Here is a 17,270-nt window from a genome sequence, read left to right as displayed (position 1 = left end):
CGCGCGCCTGTTGGGCCGAGGAAGTGCCTGGAAAGTAACGAGCTCCCCGAACCCCTCATCACTTTCCGTCACTTTGGCACGAGCATGCCAGGGCAAGCACATGCGGGAAGGGCTGCACAGCTTCGAAGCCAGCCGGTGATAGCGTTGGCACCGCCACTACTGATTGGCCAGCACCGTTGAATACGGGGTGCCCCTTGGCCATCGCCTTTAGCGGCCGCGTCTGCGGGCGGTGCGTGGTGTGCGCCCTTCGCTGTCCTCACCACTAGCAGCACAGTCGATACCGGAAAGACAGGAGACGGAACTACACATCAGCCATCTTGTGCCATATCTCATCGCATCCTCCCAGGTCTCAACAGTGGTGGCCCCACGGGTAGTCTAACCATGCCAAAGCGATCGGCTGGCTGCTTCGAGTGCAGGAAAAGAAAGGTTCGATGCGACGAGACCAGACCAGAGTGCAATACCTGCGTGAGGCGTGGAACAAAATGCCCTGGCTATCGGCCAGCACAGGCTTTCATTCTCCACAACTTCGATGCACACGGAGAAAAGCCATCCCTGATCAAGGAGGATGAGAATCGCTACAAGTACGCGAGTCAAGCTTCGTCAAGCTCACAAGACGACGCGACTTTCTCAAGCAAGGCCATCATACGCAGAGAAGATGCGCGAACGGAGCCTGAGGATGCGCCTCTGCCGAAGCAGGTCAGCGCAATTGCCGCCGACAGAATACAGCATCTAGGAACCTTCATCGCCTTGTATTTGCCCAGAGCTGAGGGTCCGGCGTTGCCGCCCCCTTCAGCCCTGATGCTTGGCTTACCTACTATGCCCGCGAACAGCCCGGTACTCATGGCTGCAATTGATGCTCTCTCTGCAGCGCAACTGGCGGTAAACAACAGAAATCACCCGCTCATCCATCGCTCCAGGTCGCTATATGGCACAGCCCTGAGTCAGATGTTGCGTGCGATACAAGATCCAGTGACAGCACTCAAAGACGAAACACTGCTATCAACGTATATGCTCACGCTTTACGAGGTACAAGCGATCTCATCCAATGCTCTCGGTATCAGGTCTAACCGCTCGCACAGGTTTTTGTAGGTGTAACACAAGGCCATGGCTTTTTCTACCATGTCCAAGGACTTCTACATCTGCTTAAGCAGCGTGGACCAGCTTCATTCGAGAGTCGATTGAGCATGCAAATTTTCCACGCCATACGGTACAATTCGGTATGAAGAATCATGTTGTCGTATGCTGTACAGCCTCGCTAATGCCTGCTAGCTGAGTATCGGCTACCACATGCGAAAGGCCTCAATGCTAGACAGCATGGAATGGTTAGCAGTGACTGCCAAAGCGGCAAAAGTGGATCCGTACGTGGCTCTGAACGACATCTGCATACACATCCCACGGCTCCTGGAGCGCACGGACAAGGCCACCAGACCAGAATGTCCAAAGGAGGAGATTGATTCCCTCATTGAGGATTCGCAACAAGTCGCTAGCCGTGCTTTTGAATGGCTCTCAACCTTTGAAAGACACGGTCCGCGATACGACACGGTAGACGTTGCCTTCATGGATGGCTTCCTGGATATTTGCGCAGACCGCGTGTTCGATCCTGTCTTCTACTTCCACTACTTTGGGGCCGGCATTTGCTACCTAATCTACTGGATGAGCATGTTGATCTTGCAAGGCAACACATTCAAGTTGCTCCGGCAATATCGACAACTGGATATGAAGCAATTGTACATGTGGGATCGCCAGCTCAACAGCTATGCAGATTCGATATGTCGAAGCGTGCCATACAATTGTCGGCCCGTCACTGGCTACACTGCAAAATTCGGATCTTTGACACCACTTATGGTTGCGAGAAAATACTACGAGATAAAGGGAGCGCAGACCGAAGCAGGATGGTGCGCAAAAGTTTACATGGGCGCGAGAGTGCCGGAGCTCTACCAAGAGCCCATCGCATTAGAGCCTTTCGAAAATGTTAAGAAGACTGTACAGGGCAACCCACGGTACATTTGAATGGTTGCGTGTAGACTATGACGAAATAAATGACAGCATCGCATTTTACTTCCTGCTACACTCGACAGAACTCTCCTTAATGACTCTGTTTGCAAGGCGCACCTACTCTGACATGCGCATGTTACACCAAGTCTGCAGCGTGATCTCGTTTCGACGGAAGCTTGGTTAGTGCTACCGTTTCTCTATTGGCGAGTACATCAAAATGCGCCAAATCACAAGTATAGTCATGTTCGTATCATCGTTTACAGGCTAGGAGTGGTGTAAACTACCTAAAGTTACTCAGAGGTCATCAACTCTGACTTTCGTGTTACTTCATCGCACGCGACGCAATAAAGACATGTTACACTCATAAGGCGACTCATAACTGATTGTACAAGCTGCCTCTGATATTCTCCGCCGTCTCACTCAAAGAAAGCTTTGTCTATATTTGCTTGTCACGATGCGCAGAAACCCATGTACAACAGTCAGCACCCGTTAAAGCGTCTTACCCCGGAAGATAACAATGGCCAATTACTTATTGGAAGATGATCTACCTAAAGGTCAACGAGGGATATGATACAGGCTACAGTCATATAGAAGTCGTTTGCTATCGAGTCCAAGCACGCAAGTCAAGGTAGGCACGGGCCATAGTACAACGGCAAAGACTGAATTGGACTATGGTTTACACGACATGATATATGCTGTGGATAGTACATCCCTGGATATGCTAATGTCACACCTGTTCCTATGTGATGCAAGGTTTGAGTACTTCCCATTTGTAACATTGACTCGACATCTATACAGTTGCTCGTATGATAACCTAGCCCTGTACCTCCGTGACCAACTTGCCCGTGTTGCCACCCTGGAAAAGCATCATCCAAGTCTTAGGCACATCCTCAAACTTAGTCTTAACCACTGTCTCCGTTTCGGGCCCAACCTTGAGCTTACCCTCCTTGACTCCCTTGATCAACTCCTGGATATACTGACCAGCCTTGCCCGACTCAATAGCATCGATAACAATGAAGCCTCTGACCTCAATGCGATTGCTGATAATCTCGAACCAGTTCTTGACGCCGCTGTCGCCCATGGAGTTGTACGTTGCGACGGCGCCGCACGCAGCGATGCGTCCGTGGCGCTTCATACGACCCAGCATGAGTGATAAGATGTCGCCGCCAACATTGTCAAAGTAAACTTCTACGTAACCTTCCGTGGCTTTCTTGAGGTCAGCCTCGAAAGACGCGGCTTTGTAGTCGACACAAACATCTGCGCCCAGACTCTCGACCCAGCGGCACTTCTTTTCACCACCGGCAATGCCGATGACGCGTTTACACCCAAGAACGTGCTTGGCGAGTTGCACAACCATGGAGCCGGTGGCTCCCGCGGCCCCGGAAACGACGACCGTGTCGGAGGAAGAGGCGCGCGCGATGTCGATGAGGCCGTAGTACGCGGTCAGACCGGTTCCGCCGAGTGCGCCGATGAAGTGCGTGGGGCGGATGCCGGCGCTCTCGTCGGCTTGAATGGGTCGAACGGCTTTGTTGGATACAACGGCATATTCTGTCCAGCCGAAGTCGCCCATGACGAGTTGACCCTTGGGCAGGCTGTCGGTGCTGGATTCGACAATTTCGGCAATGGCGAAGGAACGCATTACGCCACCTTGCTTCACCGGCTCCACGTAGAGGCGCTCAGGGTCCATGTCTTTCTGGATCCTGTAGAACCAAGTTAATCGTGTTCTACGGGGGGTTTTTTTTGTGTGGTCAAACTCACCATCCTCTTTGTGCGGGGTCATTGGAGAAGTAGAGTACTTTGATGAGGACTTGATCAGCGTTCGGGCTTGGGAGGTCAATGGTCTGGAGCGAAAAGGTCGCATCGTTGCCCTCAATGACGGGGTCGTTGAGTGGTGGGTTGGCAAGAACCCATTGGCGAGTTTGTTGGCCCGGCATCTTCCTATCTGTTATGGGATAGTGTTCTGTATGCAATTGAGTAGGTGATGTGGTAGTTTGCTGTCGAAATTGTAGATGATTGAAGAGAGTATGTATAATGAGTACGAGATGCGGCCACCCTTTTTAAGTACAACAGCAGCTAAACAGTCTCGAAGCTGCGGTGGGGTCCACCAGATCTTCCACGTTGATCCTGGACAACTCAAGCCCAAACGTAAGAGCATGTAAGGACTTGCTAGCTCTACTTAGTACTTGGCATATAGTCGACTCGAGCTAAGGTAGAGATGTTTACGGTGAACCTCGGCTTTCGGTGGTATCCAATTTTCGCCCACCCTGGCGCGTAACGTGTCCATTGCGTGTCACAGTAGTCTTTCCGCTTTTCGTCCGACACATTTTAGATGATGAGCTACTGAATCGGAGTTGTGTTTGAGAAACACATGCTTAATGACGCGTTGTTTTGTTAATTGAAGAGATAGCGGGGTAGCTTCCAAGTTCCAAGCAGCAAGTACGCATGTAGCAGGTGGGGTATCGATACATGACTCGCACCTATCGTCTTAGATGTCATTGCGATGCATATCTATGTGTGTTTTTTTGTCTAGAGAAGCATTGTAAACTGTTCTCTACCACTTGCCGCCCTTGCCCTTCTTCTTATTCTTGCCCTTCTCTGCGCCACCCTTCTTCTCCTGAGCGGCTGGTGTTCCCTTGTCGTCTGCCACGACTCCACCTTGGGTAAGGCCTTCCATTCTTTTCTTTCCCTTCTTGCCCTTTGGACGGTAGTAGCTCCTATCACGCATAGGGAGCCATCTTTCGGGGTCCATCTTCTTCCCCTCGACATAGTCCTTTGGCATTCTCGACTTGCGCAACCTCTTCGCTCTGGCTGGCGCCTCCTTGGTTGGTGCAAGGCTACGTTTCCGCGACTCAGCTCCAAGATTGATCGACGTGAGGCTACCGAGTGGCACGCCTGCATTTTCAAGTTCAACGGCGTCCACGTCGGAGACCAGTCGGTTGGCTTCTGGTAGATAAGACAAAAGGTCCGCAGGTATTGACGATGGATCCGTGATACTGTATGCGGCTACGAGACCAGCGATAGATGCTCGATCTTCGTTATCCTGGTCGTACAAGCCCTTGAAGATCTCTCCTGCAGATTTAACGTTATCTGGATTATGAGTATCAAGGAGAGCGGTGCCGGCAGCGACCATGAGGGACTTTGATGGGGCCTCTGTTTTCGACTTGTGAGGCTTCCGCCAATATTCGGCTGCTTTTGCTAGCTCGTTCTTTGACGCGCCTGGCCGGCCTTGTTGTGCGTACAGGGAGACGAGTGCGGCAATCAGCCCCGGTGCGAAACGTACGTCGAGATCGGACGCTGAGGCACTCTGTTCCAAACGCTTGAAAAAGGATTCTAGGAGATGTGTTGCCGCAGCGTAGTTGTTGGTGATGACATATAAGTGTGTTATAGTTAGTATGAGACCCACATCGGTCGGTCTCTTTTCTAGCAATGGTACTATTTCCCTCAGCGCAGCCTTCTCGGTTTCTGCATTCCTGGCATGGGCTGCTGCGTTGAGCACCGCCGCCATATTGATGGCAGGGGACAGGGACGGAGCAGGCGATGCAGAGATGACTTTTTCGGTGGACGATGCAACGCCAGCGACCTTTTGCGATAGCAGGGCCATGACATATTCGTCTTGTCGCAGGATGTTGGACTGGTAGGAGAAGTGCTGATCGGTGACGGGGGGTTGCGGCGATGCGTGGAACAGACGATGTGAGAGGTACGGGTTCGAGTGCTCTTTAGAGGCGGCGATGCTATTGACCTGGGCGATGTAGCGGGTTGAGAGCTCCTTGATGCTGCTGCTGTCAGTGTTGGTTCTGAGCCGGGCATGATCATCTTACTCGGCGAAGGGGATCTTGGTGGCCAGCTCCTCTGCTTCATCTATCTTGCCCAATTGCGTCAGCACATAGACCTGCTGCACGGTAATTGGCAGCAACTCGGCCTTCTTCTCTTCCTCACTGAGGTCCGAGAGAGCATTGCAGAGGTCCTTGGCGCGCTTCAGACACACTTGGGCCTGGCCAAACTCATTGCGAGATATGCTGCCGCATGCTGCGTTGAAGGCAGTCTCGAAGACGTCGAGATCCTCACGTGTGGGCTGCTTCTTCTGTGCGAGCTCGCCTTGCCCTGTCCACTCGAGCTGTGCGTCGACGGCGCCCGCATTGATGCGGATATCGTACTCTTCGCTCTGCACGTTCTGGTCGGCCAGGTCCCGGTAGATCTTGGTGGCGTGCGCGAAGTTCTCCGAGCGGTATGCCTGGCGTCCATGTGTCAGCGATGTCTGCGGCCCAGTTGCCTTCGAGTACATACAGCCTGGGCAAGCATGTGCTTCATCCCCCGGCCGGCGTCTGGCCCTGCCGCGGCGGCCACTTCGGCAGCCCTCGCTGCATTGCCAGTCTTGTAGAGCGCGTATGCGTACTCGAACCGCGCCTTCTCCTGCAGCTCGTGTGCACCCTCAAATACTTGCAATGAATCCGCGTAGCGGTCCAGGTGGAGCAGCGCTACTGCTTTGGTGTGCTGCGCATCCAAATCACCCTTTGACCTGCCAAGGGCTGCATTGGTGGCCTTGAGCACTTCGTCGTGGTCGTCGATGGTGGCTTGCGCAAGCAGCGACGAGAGGGATTTGGTTGATGCGGCCATGGTCGATTCGCGCTTTATCCTTGGTCCATCGGGCAGCGGCACAGATGTTGAGGCGACAGCGGTGGGCGCTGGTGTGCTCGCGGGGAACACGCGGGCATCTGAGGTGGCATGGCGCAAGCTCGCCTAAGACCCGACCCTGGGAAGTTCCACTGCCTTGGAATCATAGGGCTGTGCTCAACGGCCATGTCAACCAACATCGGCTCGTCCCATGCTTGGAGCTAGTCCGATGGCTCGGACTATTGTGCAAGAGTGTCAAGTTATCTCAATTGGTACTTGTAATCTAAATAAACGCTTTCCGTGCTTCGAACCGTGAACATAGCCCAGTGTATGCGAGAACGCCGTTGCAAAGACACGCCATCCGACAATGCTTTCAGAGACCAACAACCTGGACAAACAAACGCCATCGCTATGTGATCAATCAGTTTACATCCTCGAATTCATCCTCTTCGCTTTCATCGCCACCGTTGGATGCGGCGGGGGTTGCAGCTGCTGGTGTTGCAGCGGCCGAGGGAGTTGGAGCGGCGGACGATTCCAGCTTGACGCGCTTTGCATCCGGTAGAGCGCTGGGCGTGCCCACATCGACATCTTCAAACTCATCCTCATCGTCGTCCTCGTCGTCCTCGTCCTCGTCCTCCTGCTCCTTCCTGCGGCGTTCGGCTTCGATCTGGGCGAAGACCGCATCAAGGTTCTGATTAGTGCCCATTGTGTCCCCTGCCTCCGTCTTGATACTGGGATTGTCGATTCCGTCTGCCTCTTGCTTCACAGTCGTCGTGTTCCCTGCCGCATCTTTTATGACAGTTGATTTCGTATGCCAAGTAGGAAGCTGGTTCTGCATGGATATCTTTTCCTGACGAGCCCGGTCTGCCGCTCGCTGCTTCTCGTTTTGCTCTGCACTCGAGCCGATCTGCACATTGATCTTCTCTGGGCCTGTGTCAATACCCTTGACGGCGGTTGGGCGTGAAACCGTCGTCTCAATAACCTCAACCTGCGTACCAGGGTCGACATTCCTATCTCGAGGGAGCTCGATCCTTTCGCTAATGATGTCCGGCGGTTCCAACGCCGGAAGGTTGCCCATGTCCTGAATCTTTGACATCATCTCGATCAGCGGGCCAAACAGCTTATTGAACTTGGCCGGGGTATCGTCGACGTCGTCTGCTTGAATGTCTTGGTCGATCTCGTCTAATCGAAATCCACATCTGGCGCAAATGAAGCCGCTGTCGTCTGGCCCAGGGTTCGTATCGGGGTGATCAAGCGCTTGCATGGTCGTGTACGTGGATTTACATCTCAGACATTTGAACTCGGGTTTCTCGGTGGTGGGTTTCGCGTCCCTCTTGATGCCTTCGTCAATCTTGTGAATCTTGTACTTGACCGAGTCGACGGCGCGGCGCCAGTCGATGTAGAAGAACTCTCTGCTTGATGCCTTATTTGCACCTTGGCGCAGGACATGCTGAGTATAGGATGAACACAGCCCTGCCTCCCGAAGCTTACCCGCAACCTTGCTGACATGTTTCGAATTCTTGCCTGCGTCGAGGATGATGGTCATGTCGGCCACAGGCAGTGCGCCGTGATAGCAGAGCGCGTCCATGATGACGATGTGCTCAGTCTCGTAGAACATCCGGACGACTGTCCTGAGCAACTGCTTCACGGCTTGTACGGGATCCCCTCCGCTCTTCTCCACGGGGTCTTTCATTGCTGCGCCCATGATTGCGGTGGTGCAGGCACAGGTTCGGCTTCAGCTTGAATGATGGCCGAAAAGATGCGTGGGGGTGGGACGGCTTTATTCCAATGCGCCAGCCCAAGTTGCAGACGGGGCACTCGGTTCGGAACGGTCTTATGCGGATCGGGAAAGGCGCATCGTTCTCTAGCCTGTGCGATGTATGTCCGCCGGGGGGCTGACGAGACAGTGGGCGGTTGTGTCGAAGGGAAAGTGAGATCTTGCAAGAGTCCAGGCAGGCGCGACTGAACTACGCATCCAGCAGTAAGCGGTGACGCAGGCGGTGAGGCGTACCTGCCGCGCCAAGCCTTCAGCTCCGAAGAAAATGGGCTCAGGGACCCCACAGTGTGCCTCTACCTGCAGCTACAGCTACTTCTGTAAACCCACCACCTCATGACCCGCAGCTTCCTCTGCCGGACAAAGCTGCTCACTCGTCTTCAGCGACCATGTCGGACAACGAAGGACCCCGCCGCGACCATGATTCGTCGAACCGCGACCAACGCGACAAGAAGCGCAAATGGGCCGACAAAGATCGCAGAAATGCTTCGCGGGGAGGTGGTGGACGGCACCAGCATGGAAGCCGTCCGAATAAGAAAAGAAATATGGGGCGTAAGGAACATCAGTGAGCCATTGCCCATCTGCTCTGCGCCCGTCTCTAACTAAGCAAGCTCTACCCAACTAGACCGACGGGACCGCAATGCCGAACAACAAGCCAAGTATAAGGAGCAAGAGGAAAAGGGCGAGGACCGGCCCGCCCTACCTGCGGCATTCCCTGCAGAGGAAGTCGAAGCAGAAGAGCGCAGGCCGAAGCGCAAAGTTGCAGTTATGATCGGCTACTCAGGTACCGGCTACAAGGGCATGCAAATTGACTACAAGCAAAAGACGATTGAAGGAGACCTCTTCAATGCTTTTGTCGCCGCTGGCGCCATATCCAAGGCAAACGCATCCGATCCCAAGAAATCGTCCCTCGTTCGTTGCGCGCGTACCGACAAGGGTGTCCATGCAGCAGGCAACATTGTGTCGTTGAAGTTGATCATAGAAGAAGACGATATCGTGGACAAGATCAACAGCCATCTCCCTGAGCAGATCAGGGTGTGGGGCATCCAGCGAACCATTGGCTCCTTCAGCTGTTACCAGGCGTGCGACTCGCGATGGTACGAATACCTGATCCCGACCCACTCGTTTCTCCCGCCGCATCCTTCAAGCTACCTAGGGAAAAAATTGGAGGAGTTTGCGGAGACGGAGAATGATGTGAAGGGATATCGCGAGCGACAGGCTGAGGTAGCCGACTTTTGGCCCGAGACGGAAGAGAAGCATATCAAGCCCATTCTGGACTCGCTAGACGATTCGATACGATCGCTCGTACAAGAAGCGCTTTACAACGTTGAAGCGATCGATGCACCGCCTGGACAAGATCGTATAGTCGATGCATCGATTGGTCATCAGACCAAGCAAGAGAAGTCTACGGACGTCGAAGTGGTGGAAACTGCAAAGCCAGATGGAGGTGAGCTCGACACAAGTGGAAACCCGCCAGACGAGGTCAAGCAAATGATCGACACGATACAACAAAATGAACCCAGCATCACTCTCGACAGCTCCACCGACGGTTCTCGTCCCCTCCCTGAAGGCGTAGTCAACCAGCCGGTCCTCGAAGAAGCCATCAAGACTCTGAAGAAGGCATACCTGGACGTCAAGAAAGCATACCGCATATCCCCCGAACGACAAGCGCGTGTGCAAGCCGCACTTGACAGGTACCTTGGAACCCACCGCTACCACAACTACACCGTGCACAAGAAGTACAACGACAAGTCCGCCCAGCGCTACATCAAGAGCTTCAAAGTCGCACCCAAGCCCATCATTATCAACGATACAGAATGGTTGAGCCTCAAGGTGCACGGCCAGAGCTTCATGATGCACCAGATCCGCAAAATGGTTGGTATGGCCGCCCTGACAGTACGGTGCGGCACCGATCCTGAAATTATGGAAAAGAGTTTCGGTAACGAAGTTGTCCGGATACCCAAGGCCCCCGGCCTGGGCTTATTACTCGAGAGACCGGTGTTCGACTCGTACAACGCAAAGTCTGCTAAGCAACACGGACGCGAGACGATTGACTTTGACAAGTACAACGACAAGATTGAAGAGTTCAAGGAGAAGGAGATTTACCAACGTATCTTCCGCGAAGAGGCAGAAGGCAACCAGTGAGTTCTTTTCTGGATTCCAGGACACCGGACATGAACGCTAACAAGCTCTAGATTCAACACCTTCTTCACGCACCTGGATAATTACAAGGACCCACAGTTCCTTTACCTGACCTCTGGTGGTATCGAAGCTACGAAGAGGAAGCGCGAAGATAAATCCACGCAACAAAAATATGAGGAGGATTCGGAGGATGAGAACGCGAGCGGTGGAGAGGGTTGAGCTACAGCGTGATTGCTAGAAGGCTTTGACGCCCCATGGACATGGGCAATCTTGGGAGTCGCTTTCGACCCACTTCTTATGCAAAATATGAGCGCCATGAAGAATGTCTTCAATGACATCATGAGAAGAACACAAAATCTCACACATGCAGAGATTCCATACCCGTAGCACAAGTCTGTGAAGATTACTGTATCGTATCCGTGCAATTCAGTCTGAACATGATTGGTGGGACGACTAGAGCGAAGCATGACACCGGAACGCCTCGCTTGATCAACACAGATCCTTCGATTAGAAGGCCTCATAAACCCTTGCCGTCGAGATACTCCTGCACCCTCTCCAAAAGCTCAGCCTTTTTACCCCCAATACTCTGACCCCTCGCGCCAAGCCACTGCTTCAGTACGGCTACCGTTTGCTTGCTAATCTTTCCACTATTATTTAGGTCGGCCATTTGCTGATCAGTCATTGCTTCTTCCTCGTCTCCACTCTCGGCTTTGACTTTTGACTCATTTTTAACCCTTTTGGGCGCTGGCTTGTCGTCACTCCCTGCGCCGCCGCCAGGGCGTTTCTTTGCTGTGGGTTTAGCGCGGTGGGCAAGTGCGGATTTGTGTTGCTGTTCGTATGCTGCTTGAAATTCTCTGCCGTAGTCTTCAATGTACTCGCCGCAACGTTTGTCGATTTGTTTGTAGCGAGGAGTTGTTTTGTCATTGGGCTGGAGCGGAAGTTCTTCTTCAAGAGCTAGCGCTTGTAAGATGCGGTAGAACCATTGCAGGTCTGGATTGGGATACTTGGAGGGGTCGTAGACACCTTTAGGCAGTTGCAATTGCTCAATGATGAGGCGCATCTTGTCTGTCAGCGCATCCGTGGTTTTGAGGGGCTGCTCCGGTGGCGTTGGGAACTGGCGGATGTCGTCCGCGAAAGGCAGAGGTATGAGCCAAAGGCCCGGTGGTGTCAGCTGGTCGCCTTCCTCATTGAGCCTCTCTTCACCAGGTATAAGGGCGGCGAGTGTAGGTGCAGCGTTGCGACGTGGAACGAACCATACCAAGCCCATCTTTTGAGACTTGAGTAGCTTCTGCTGTAAAGCCGAGAAGACACGAGTGGAGCCAATGTAGTCTGCGTCGGAAGGGTAGATGAATGTTGATTTGTTCGTGTTGGCCCATATTGGGACGCTGGAGAGAGGCTTGAAGCCAATAATTCGGATCACAGGCTCCCCAAAACATTGCCTTATCTGTGTAATCTCTTCGGGTGTAAAAGTGATTGCATCGCCGCCAAACTTGTACGCCTTGCGCATCTCCGTTTTCTCGATGGCCCGCGCCGAGTCGCCTGCCAGTTGTTGTGTTGACGAAGTCGCTATCTGTGGCTTTTCACCTCCAACCCAAACGTAGCACGACTTGACATGTTCCTGGCGCTTGATGAGAATATATCCTTTCACCCCGATGCGAAGATCAGGAGCGAGTTCCATGGGTAGCGAGAACAGAGCGCGACGGGGTGTGGCTTTGGAGTTAATGGAGGATATGAGCTGCTTGAGGAGCGATATGCCTTCGCCGCTCTTCGCAACTCTGGTGGTTGACGGTATAGTAACGGGAGCCTCAGGATCGGATGGTGATGTGGGATATACAAGATCATCGAAGAAGCGCGATCTGTCAAAAGTATGATCTGGCTGTGAGATGGGAAACAGGTCAATGGTGCAGCCGAGATCATACAAATCACGTGCTCGGGTGACTGCCGTGTCCTTTTCTGCCTTGATCTTGATCGGATAGTCATTGTCCGTCACTACGAACAGGCGTCTTGACGAGAAGTTGGGCGCCTTTGTAGTGAAGATCTGGTTTGCGCAGAACAGTACCGTTGCTATGCTGGCACCGTTCCTGGCAGGCTTCAATATCTCTTCGGCCTCTTCTTCGTTCTCGACCATATCTCTGAGCCTCTTGACGTCCTGAGCGGATGGTATGTCAAGGTCTGCAAGGAGGTAGCAGTTTTGAAACGTGTTGTCACCGTCTTTCAAGTCCGTCTTTTCGGTGCCGAAAAGCAGTATGCCCATCATGTCGTTTGGGTTCGAGATGATGCGCTGCTGCATCAATTGGTAGGCGCATTTTAACGCAGCGGACGTGGGAGAGTCACGCTCGGCTTTCTTGTCTTCTGACTTGGGCGGTCGCTCAAGCATGGTAGGACTGACGTCGATTGCGAAGAGAACGGCGTCCTTGATAGTCTTGTAGCTCTACATGCTGTCAGTGACACTTGTCATTTCCAAAGCTGGAACTGGAGCGTACAGAGTCGTCAATCTCCTCCTCTTCGTCTTCTTCTTCGCCTGGTCGATTGTCCTGTGGAGCCGCCATGATGCCAGTCGCGTTCTGCTCGAATGAGATTTACTTGCTGTAGTGTCGAGTTGAAGCTCAGCTGGGCGACGGCATTTGTAGCATCGACGGCCGCAGCAGGCTGTCAAGCACAAGCCTGTGCAACGCGGGACAGTGGCCTAGGCAGCAGAGCGGAACGCGCGCACTAGCTCCAACACGTCGACACGTGCCTGCGAGGCTGCTGTGGGGCGAACCCTGGCGTCCGATCGCCAGCCACGATCGTCATCAACGGCCAACAAGACTGCTGCCATTGGCCAGAGCTTTCTCCAACTGGCTCTTCCGAGCATTATTCACGTTGTTGTTCTGGCCTCGGCATCTTCTCCTCGAAACATCACTGCGAGAAGACGCCCTCTTTCTCGTCAAAACCCTCACAATGGCTCTCCGCGTATCCTGTTCCCGCGCTGCAAAGCGTGCGACGTCCACCACACCCGCCACATCTCTCATATCGTCGTACAGTGCACAATGGAGGAGAGGCAACGCGACAGTCGCCCCTACACAGATGACGCCCGGCTCAAAGGGGCCGACTGCTATGGTCTTCATGAACATGGGCGGGCCGTCAACAACGGATGAAGTACATGGCTTCCTGAGCATGTTGTTTGTATGTAATCGGTCGAAGCGCATCATCGATTGCCAGCTTACGGAGTCTAGGCCGACAAGGACTTGATTCCCCTCGGACCCCTCCAAAACTACATTGGCCCCTACATTGCGCGGAGACGAACACCAAAAATCCAAAAGCAGTATGCAGAGATTGGTGGCGGGTCGCCCATCAGAAAATGGTCGGAATATCAAGCCGCAGAGATGTGCAAGATCCTCGACAAGACCTCACCTGAGACTGCTCCCCACAAGCCCTACGTCGCATTCCGCTACGCAAATCCTCTCACCGAAGATACCTACAAGCAGTTGTTAGCAGACGGCTTTGGAGGAGGGAAGGGCGGCCGTGCCGTAGCCTTCACACAGTACCCCCAGTACTCCTGCTCGACCACCGGCTCCTCTCTTAACGAACTCTGGAAATGGAGGACAAGACTGGAGGGCAAGCGTGCAAACGGCGAGACTGGTCAAGAGGTAGAGCCCGAAGGTGCCATAAAGTGGAGTGTTATTGATCGCTGGCCGGCACACCCAGGTTTAGTTGAAGCCTTTGCCCAACTCATCGAGAAGAAGCTGGCCGAGTACCCCGTCGAGCGACGCGACGGCGTTGTCATCCTCTTCTCCGCACACAGTCTCCCCATGACTGTTGTCAACCGCGGCGACCCTTACCCGTCTGAGGTTGCAGCGACCGTATATGCTGTCATGCAACGCCTCGCAATGAAGTACAGATACCGTCTCGTATGGCAGTCGCAGGTCGGCCCTCAACCTTGGCTCGGCGCGCAAACATCCGACACTGTCAAGGAGTACATGAAGAAGGGCCACACAGACATGCTCCTCGTACCCATCGCCTTCACCAGCGACCATATTGAGACACTATACGAACTTGATAAGGAGGTTATTGGCGAGGATGCGGAAGGCCACGAGGGTGTCAAGCGTGTCGACAGCTTGAACGACAGTCCCGTCTTCATCGAAGCGCTCGCGGACATCGCCAAGGCACATTTGCAGAGCGGGCAGGCCTGCAGCCCACAGATGATTCTCAGGTGTCCAAAGTGCACGAGCGAGAGGTGCTTGGCACAAAAGGAGTTCTTCGCTGGTCAGACACAACATATTGACCCTCCCACAGCATAGACCGACTCTTGATTGTTGGAACTGGGTACTTATAGATATATAGCGAACGAAGATGTACTATTACTCCCGCTCTACCAGATATCATGTAGACTGCATGTTCAACACATGAGGTGTCGTTCTCGTCAGCACTCCATTCTCTGCGGGGATCCGGCGCACAGAGGCGCTAGTACCATCTTTGGACAAAAGCGAATTATTCAACTTTTTTGGAAACTCATATCTCGAACTCAACGGCACTCCACGTGCAACACATAGAGCAAGACTGAGTTGGATTCTAAGAAATGTTATTCAATGCAAGACCGCGCTCCCTAGCTGTTACACGCATGTAGAAGCCTCTAAATCCTAGAATTACAGATCCCTCTCATCACCTAACCGTGTCTCCAGTCATGACCCCGTGAAAAGCCGAAGAGCTTCATGCTGTCCTGGCAACAGGCTTCTTCTCACCACCCATGTCGTGCTCAGTGTAGTAGAAGTTCTCTTCTGGGATACGTCCCCTCAAGAACTCGGGCTCGGAACCACGGACGTAGATGTCCTCGTATAGTACCTTGCCAGTAGCCTCGGGGACCGCCATCTTCTCCGCAATGGCAACCTCTTCGTCAACCTCAGAACGTGCTTGCTTGTCAATCGACTTGAGCTCCTCCTCAGAAGTGACGCCCCAGTCGAGGAGCTTCTGCTTGAGGCCGGCAATGGGGTCATTGGTGCTGCGCATGCGCTGAATCTCCTCACGGGTCTTTCATTGTTCGTCAGTACATGCTTTGTAATGTTGCATTGCGGTTTGACTTACTCGGTATGTGGTTCCGGGGTCAGACATGGAATGTCCTCCGTAACGGTAGGTGACGTATTCGTAGACAAGGGGACCCTTGCCGGCGGCGGCATATTCCTTTCCGTACTTGACAGCGGCCTTGACGGCGAGGACATCCATACCATTGATCTTCAGACCAGGAATGTACTGTCCACGCTTGTAGTAGTCGGTGAGGGCAGATGAGCGGTTGGCGGCGGTTCCCATGCCGTACTTGTTATCTGCAGGGTGTCAGTAGATCTGGCGCATGTCCATGTGGTGTCTGTACGCACTCTCGCAACCAAAAATGATGGGTAAGTTCCAGAGCTTGGCCATGTTGAACGCCTCAAAGACCTGACCCTGGTTGGAAGCACCGTCTCCGTACAGAGCAAGGGTGACGTTCTTCTTGTTCTCGTACTGGCAGGCAAAGGCAATACCAGCACCGACGGGGACCTGGGCACCGACAATACCGTTACCACCGTAGAAGCCGGGGGCAAACATGTGCATAGAGCCACCCTTTCCGTACGCGATACCCTCCCTCCTGCCGAGGAGTTCACCGATAATGGACTTGACAGATGCGCCGCGCATCAGAGCGAAGCCGTGGCAGCGGTAGGCGGTGATGAGATGGTCGGCGCGCTCGATGGCGTGTTCGATACCGACGGCGACGGCTTCTTGGCCGGTGGACAGATGGCAGAAACCCCGAATCTTCTTCTCCTTGTAGAGCCTGTCGGCGGCCATTTCCATGCGTCTGTTGCATGTTAGACGCTGATCGTGTTCGAATCCCGCGATGGTGGGTTTTCCTACCGTACGGCGACCATGTCGTAGTACATCTTTTTGAGCTCCTTCTTGGTGACCTCCATTGTGTATGGCGGCGGGTCGAGCTCGTAGGTCTCAAAGGCCTCGTCGGAGAGGCGGATCTCGAACGGCTTGTCGTCCTCCTACAGACAGTCAACGGTCCATCGCTTGTTCCACAGCCACACCACTGGCTTTCTGGGCGTCCTCTTACCGATGGCACATTGGCCGGGTCCGTGTGCGATGAGGCCGCATCCGTCGTCACGAACCTGAAGGCGGGTCGCGCAGCTGGGGCCACGGCATTGCGCCGGAAGGGCGACGCAATGCTCCGCCTGATTGTCCTGGACAGCATTGTGAGGTGTGGGGGGAAGCAGCCGAGGGAGAGGCGTGGGTATGCCGTGAGGTTCAGAGGGTGTTGATTCGAAAAGTTGCTCAGCTCCCGCCAGCTCGGGGATCCGCTTTGACGCTAAGCGATTACCGTCCGCCAACGCCAATCTCAGCACATCCCGATCCCCTCCGACTCAACACCTCTCAACGCATCGCAACTTCCGCCACTCGCTGCACCCGAGCATACAACTAAACCGTGTAGCTATCCTCATACAGTATACTTGGTCGCTAAGCGCCAAAACACCCAAGTTTGTAAGAGCGCGTTACAACCTGCAAACTTCCTGGCGCTTGATGATACCTAGGAAGCGCGCGATTGTCTCGAGACATGTACAGAACCAATGAGGGGCTTCGTTTTCGATTGTGATGCCCTCTCCTTAGACTTCAGCTCATCCGCCGCTCATAACAGCATGCGCGCAATGCAGCCCACTCAGACAAGAGGTGCATACGCGCTGTCGAAAAGAAATATATAGACCTAGTCGACGTTGCTGTAGTCTCAAATATTCCAAAATTTCGT

General features: G+C 53.7%; 8 protein-coding genes across 8 annotated transcripts; 3 read left to right on the top strand and 5 right to left on the bottom strand.

The window, feature by feature from the left end:
• Positions 1–281: 281 nt before the first annotated feature.
• On the top strand, positions 282–2,260 carry BKA58DRAFT_77954 (uncharacterized protein). The gene is made up of 3 exons (XM_046175894.1): positions 282–1,026; positions 1,080–1,217; positions 1,270–2,260. Exons 1-3 carry the CDS (start codon positions 382–384, stop codon positions 2,008–2,010), a joined length of 1,524 nt encoding a protein of 507 aa, XP_046028412.1. The 5' UTR covers positions 282–381; the 3' UTR covers positions 2,011–2,260.
• A 380-nt stretch (positions 2,261–2,640) lies between these two features.
• BKA58DRAFT_77944 (uncharacterized protein) lies at positions 2,641–4,237 on the bottom strand. The gene is made up of 2 exons (XM_046175893.1): positions 3,754–4,237; positions 2,641–3,695 (listed from the first exon to the last, which is right to left on the bottom strand). The coding sequence occupies exons 1-2, from the start codon at positions 3,927–3,929 to the stop codon at positions 2,810–2,812; spliced, it is 1,062 nt and encodes a 353-aa protein (XP_046028411.1). The 5' UTR covers positions 3,930–4,237; the 3' UTR covers positions 2,641–2,809.
• Positions 4,238–4,266: 29 nt separating this feature from the next.
• On the bottom strand, positions 4,267–6,717 carry BKA58DRAFT_77938 (uncharacterized protein). The gene is made up of 3 exons (XM_046175892.1): positions 6,280–6,717; positions 5,814–6,226; positions 4,267–5,768 (listed from the first exon to the last, which is right to left on the bottom strand). Exons 1-3 carry the CDS (start codon positions 6,607–6,609, stop codon positions 4,547–4,549), a joined length of 1,965 nt encoding a protein of 654 aa, XP_046028410.1. The 5' UTR covers positions 6,610–6,717; the 3' UTR covers positions 4,267–4,546.
• Positions 6,718–6,853: 136 nt separating this feature from the next.
• On the bottom strand, positions 6,854–8,560 carry BKA58DRAFT_375480 (uncharacterized protein). Its single transcript, XM_046169428.1, has one exon. It carries the CDS (start codon positions 8,309–8,311, stop codon positions 7,028–7,030), a length of 1,284 nt encoding a protein of 427 aa, XP_046028409.1. The 5' UTR covers positions 8,312–8,560; the 3' UTR covers positions 6,854–7,027.
• Positions 8,561–8,597: 37 nt separating this feature from the next.
• BKA58DRAFT_77811 (pseudouridine synthase) lies at positions 8,598–10,890 on the top strand. The gene is made up of 3 exons (XM_046175891.1): positions 8,598–8,945; positions 8,992–10,521; positions 10,576–10,890. Exons 1-3 carry the CDS (start codon positions 8,770–8,772, stop codon positions 10,739–10,741), a joined length of 1,872 nt encoding a protein of 623 aa, XP_046028408.1. The 5' UTR covers positions 8,598–8,769; the 3' UTR covers positions 10,742–10,890.
• On the bottom strand, positions 10,783–13,270 carry BKA58DRAFT_77614 (DNA-dependent protein kinase). The gene is made up of 2 exons (XM_046175890.1): positions 13,006–13,270; positions 10,783–12,953 (listed from the first exon to the last, which is right to left on the bottom strand). Exons 1-2 carry the CDS (start codon positions 13,069–13,071, stop codon positions 11,040–11,042), a joined length of 1,980 nt encoding a protein of 659 aa, XP_046028407.1. The 5' UTR covers positions 13,072–13,270; the 3' UTR covers positions 10,783–11,039.
• Positions 13,271–13,312: 42 nt separating this feature from the next.
• BKA58DRAFT_375475 (ferrochelatase mitochondrial precursor) lies at positions 13,313–15,094 on the top strand. Its single transcript, XM_046169427.1, has 2 exons — positions 13,313–13,687; positions 13,738–15,094. The coding sequence occupies exons 1-2, from the start codon at positions 13,463–13,465 to the stop codon at positions 14,800–14,802; spliced, it is 1,290 nt and encodes a 429-aa protein (XP_046028406.1). The 5' UTR covers positions 13,313–13,462; the 3' UTR covers positions 14,803–15,094.
• BKA58DRAFT_375474 (pyruvate dehydrogenase E1 component subunit alpha) lies at positions 15,095–16,896 on the bottom strand. Its single transcript, XM_046169426.1, has 5 exons — positions 16,584–16,896; positions 16,382–16,515; positions 15,871–16,325; positions 15,584–15,819; positions 15,095–15,529 (listed from the first exon to the last, which is right to left on the bottom strand). The coding sequence occupies exons 1-5, from the start codon at positions 16,719–16,721 to the stop codon at positions 15,212–15,214; spliced, it is 1,281 nt and encodes a 426-aa protein (XP_046028405.1). The 5' UTR covers positions 16,722–16,896; the 3' UTR covers positions 15,095–15,211.
• Between the last annotated feature and the right edge of the window lie 374 nt (positions 16,897–17,270).

This window comes from Alternaria rosae (assembly GCF_020736505.1).
Source record: "Alternaria rosae strain MPI-PUGE-AT-0040 chromosome Unknown BKA58scaffold_2, whole genome shotgun sequence".
Taxonomy (NCBI): domain Eukaryota; kingdom Fungi; phylum Ascomycota; class Dothideomycetes; order Pleosporales; family Pleosporaceae; genus Alternaria; species Alternaria rosae.
The sequence above is the reverse complement of the archived record's forward strand: the minus strand, read 5'-3'. Positions and strand labels throughout refer to the sequence as shown.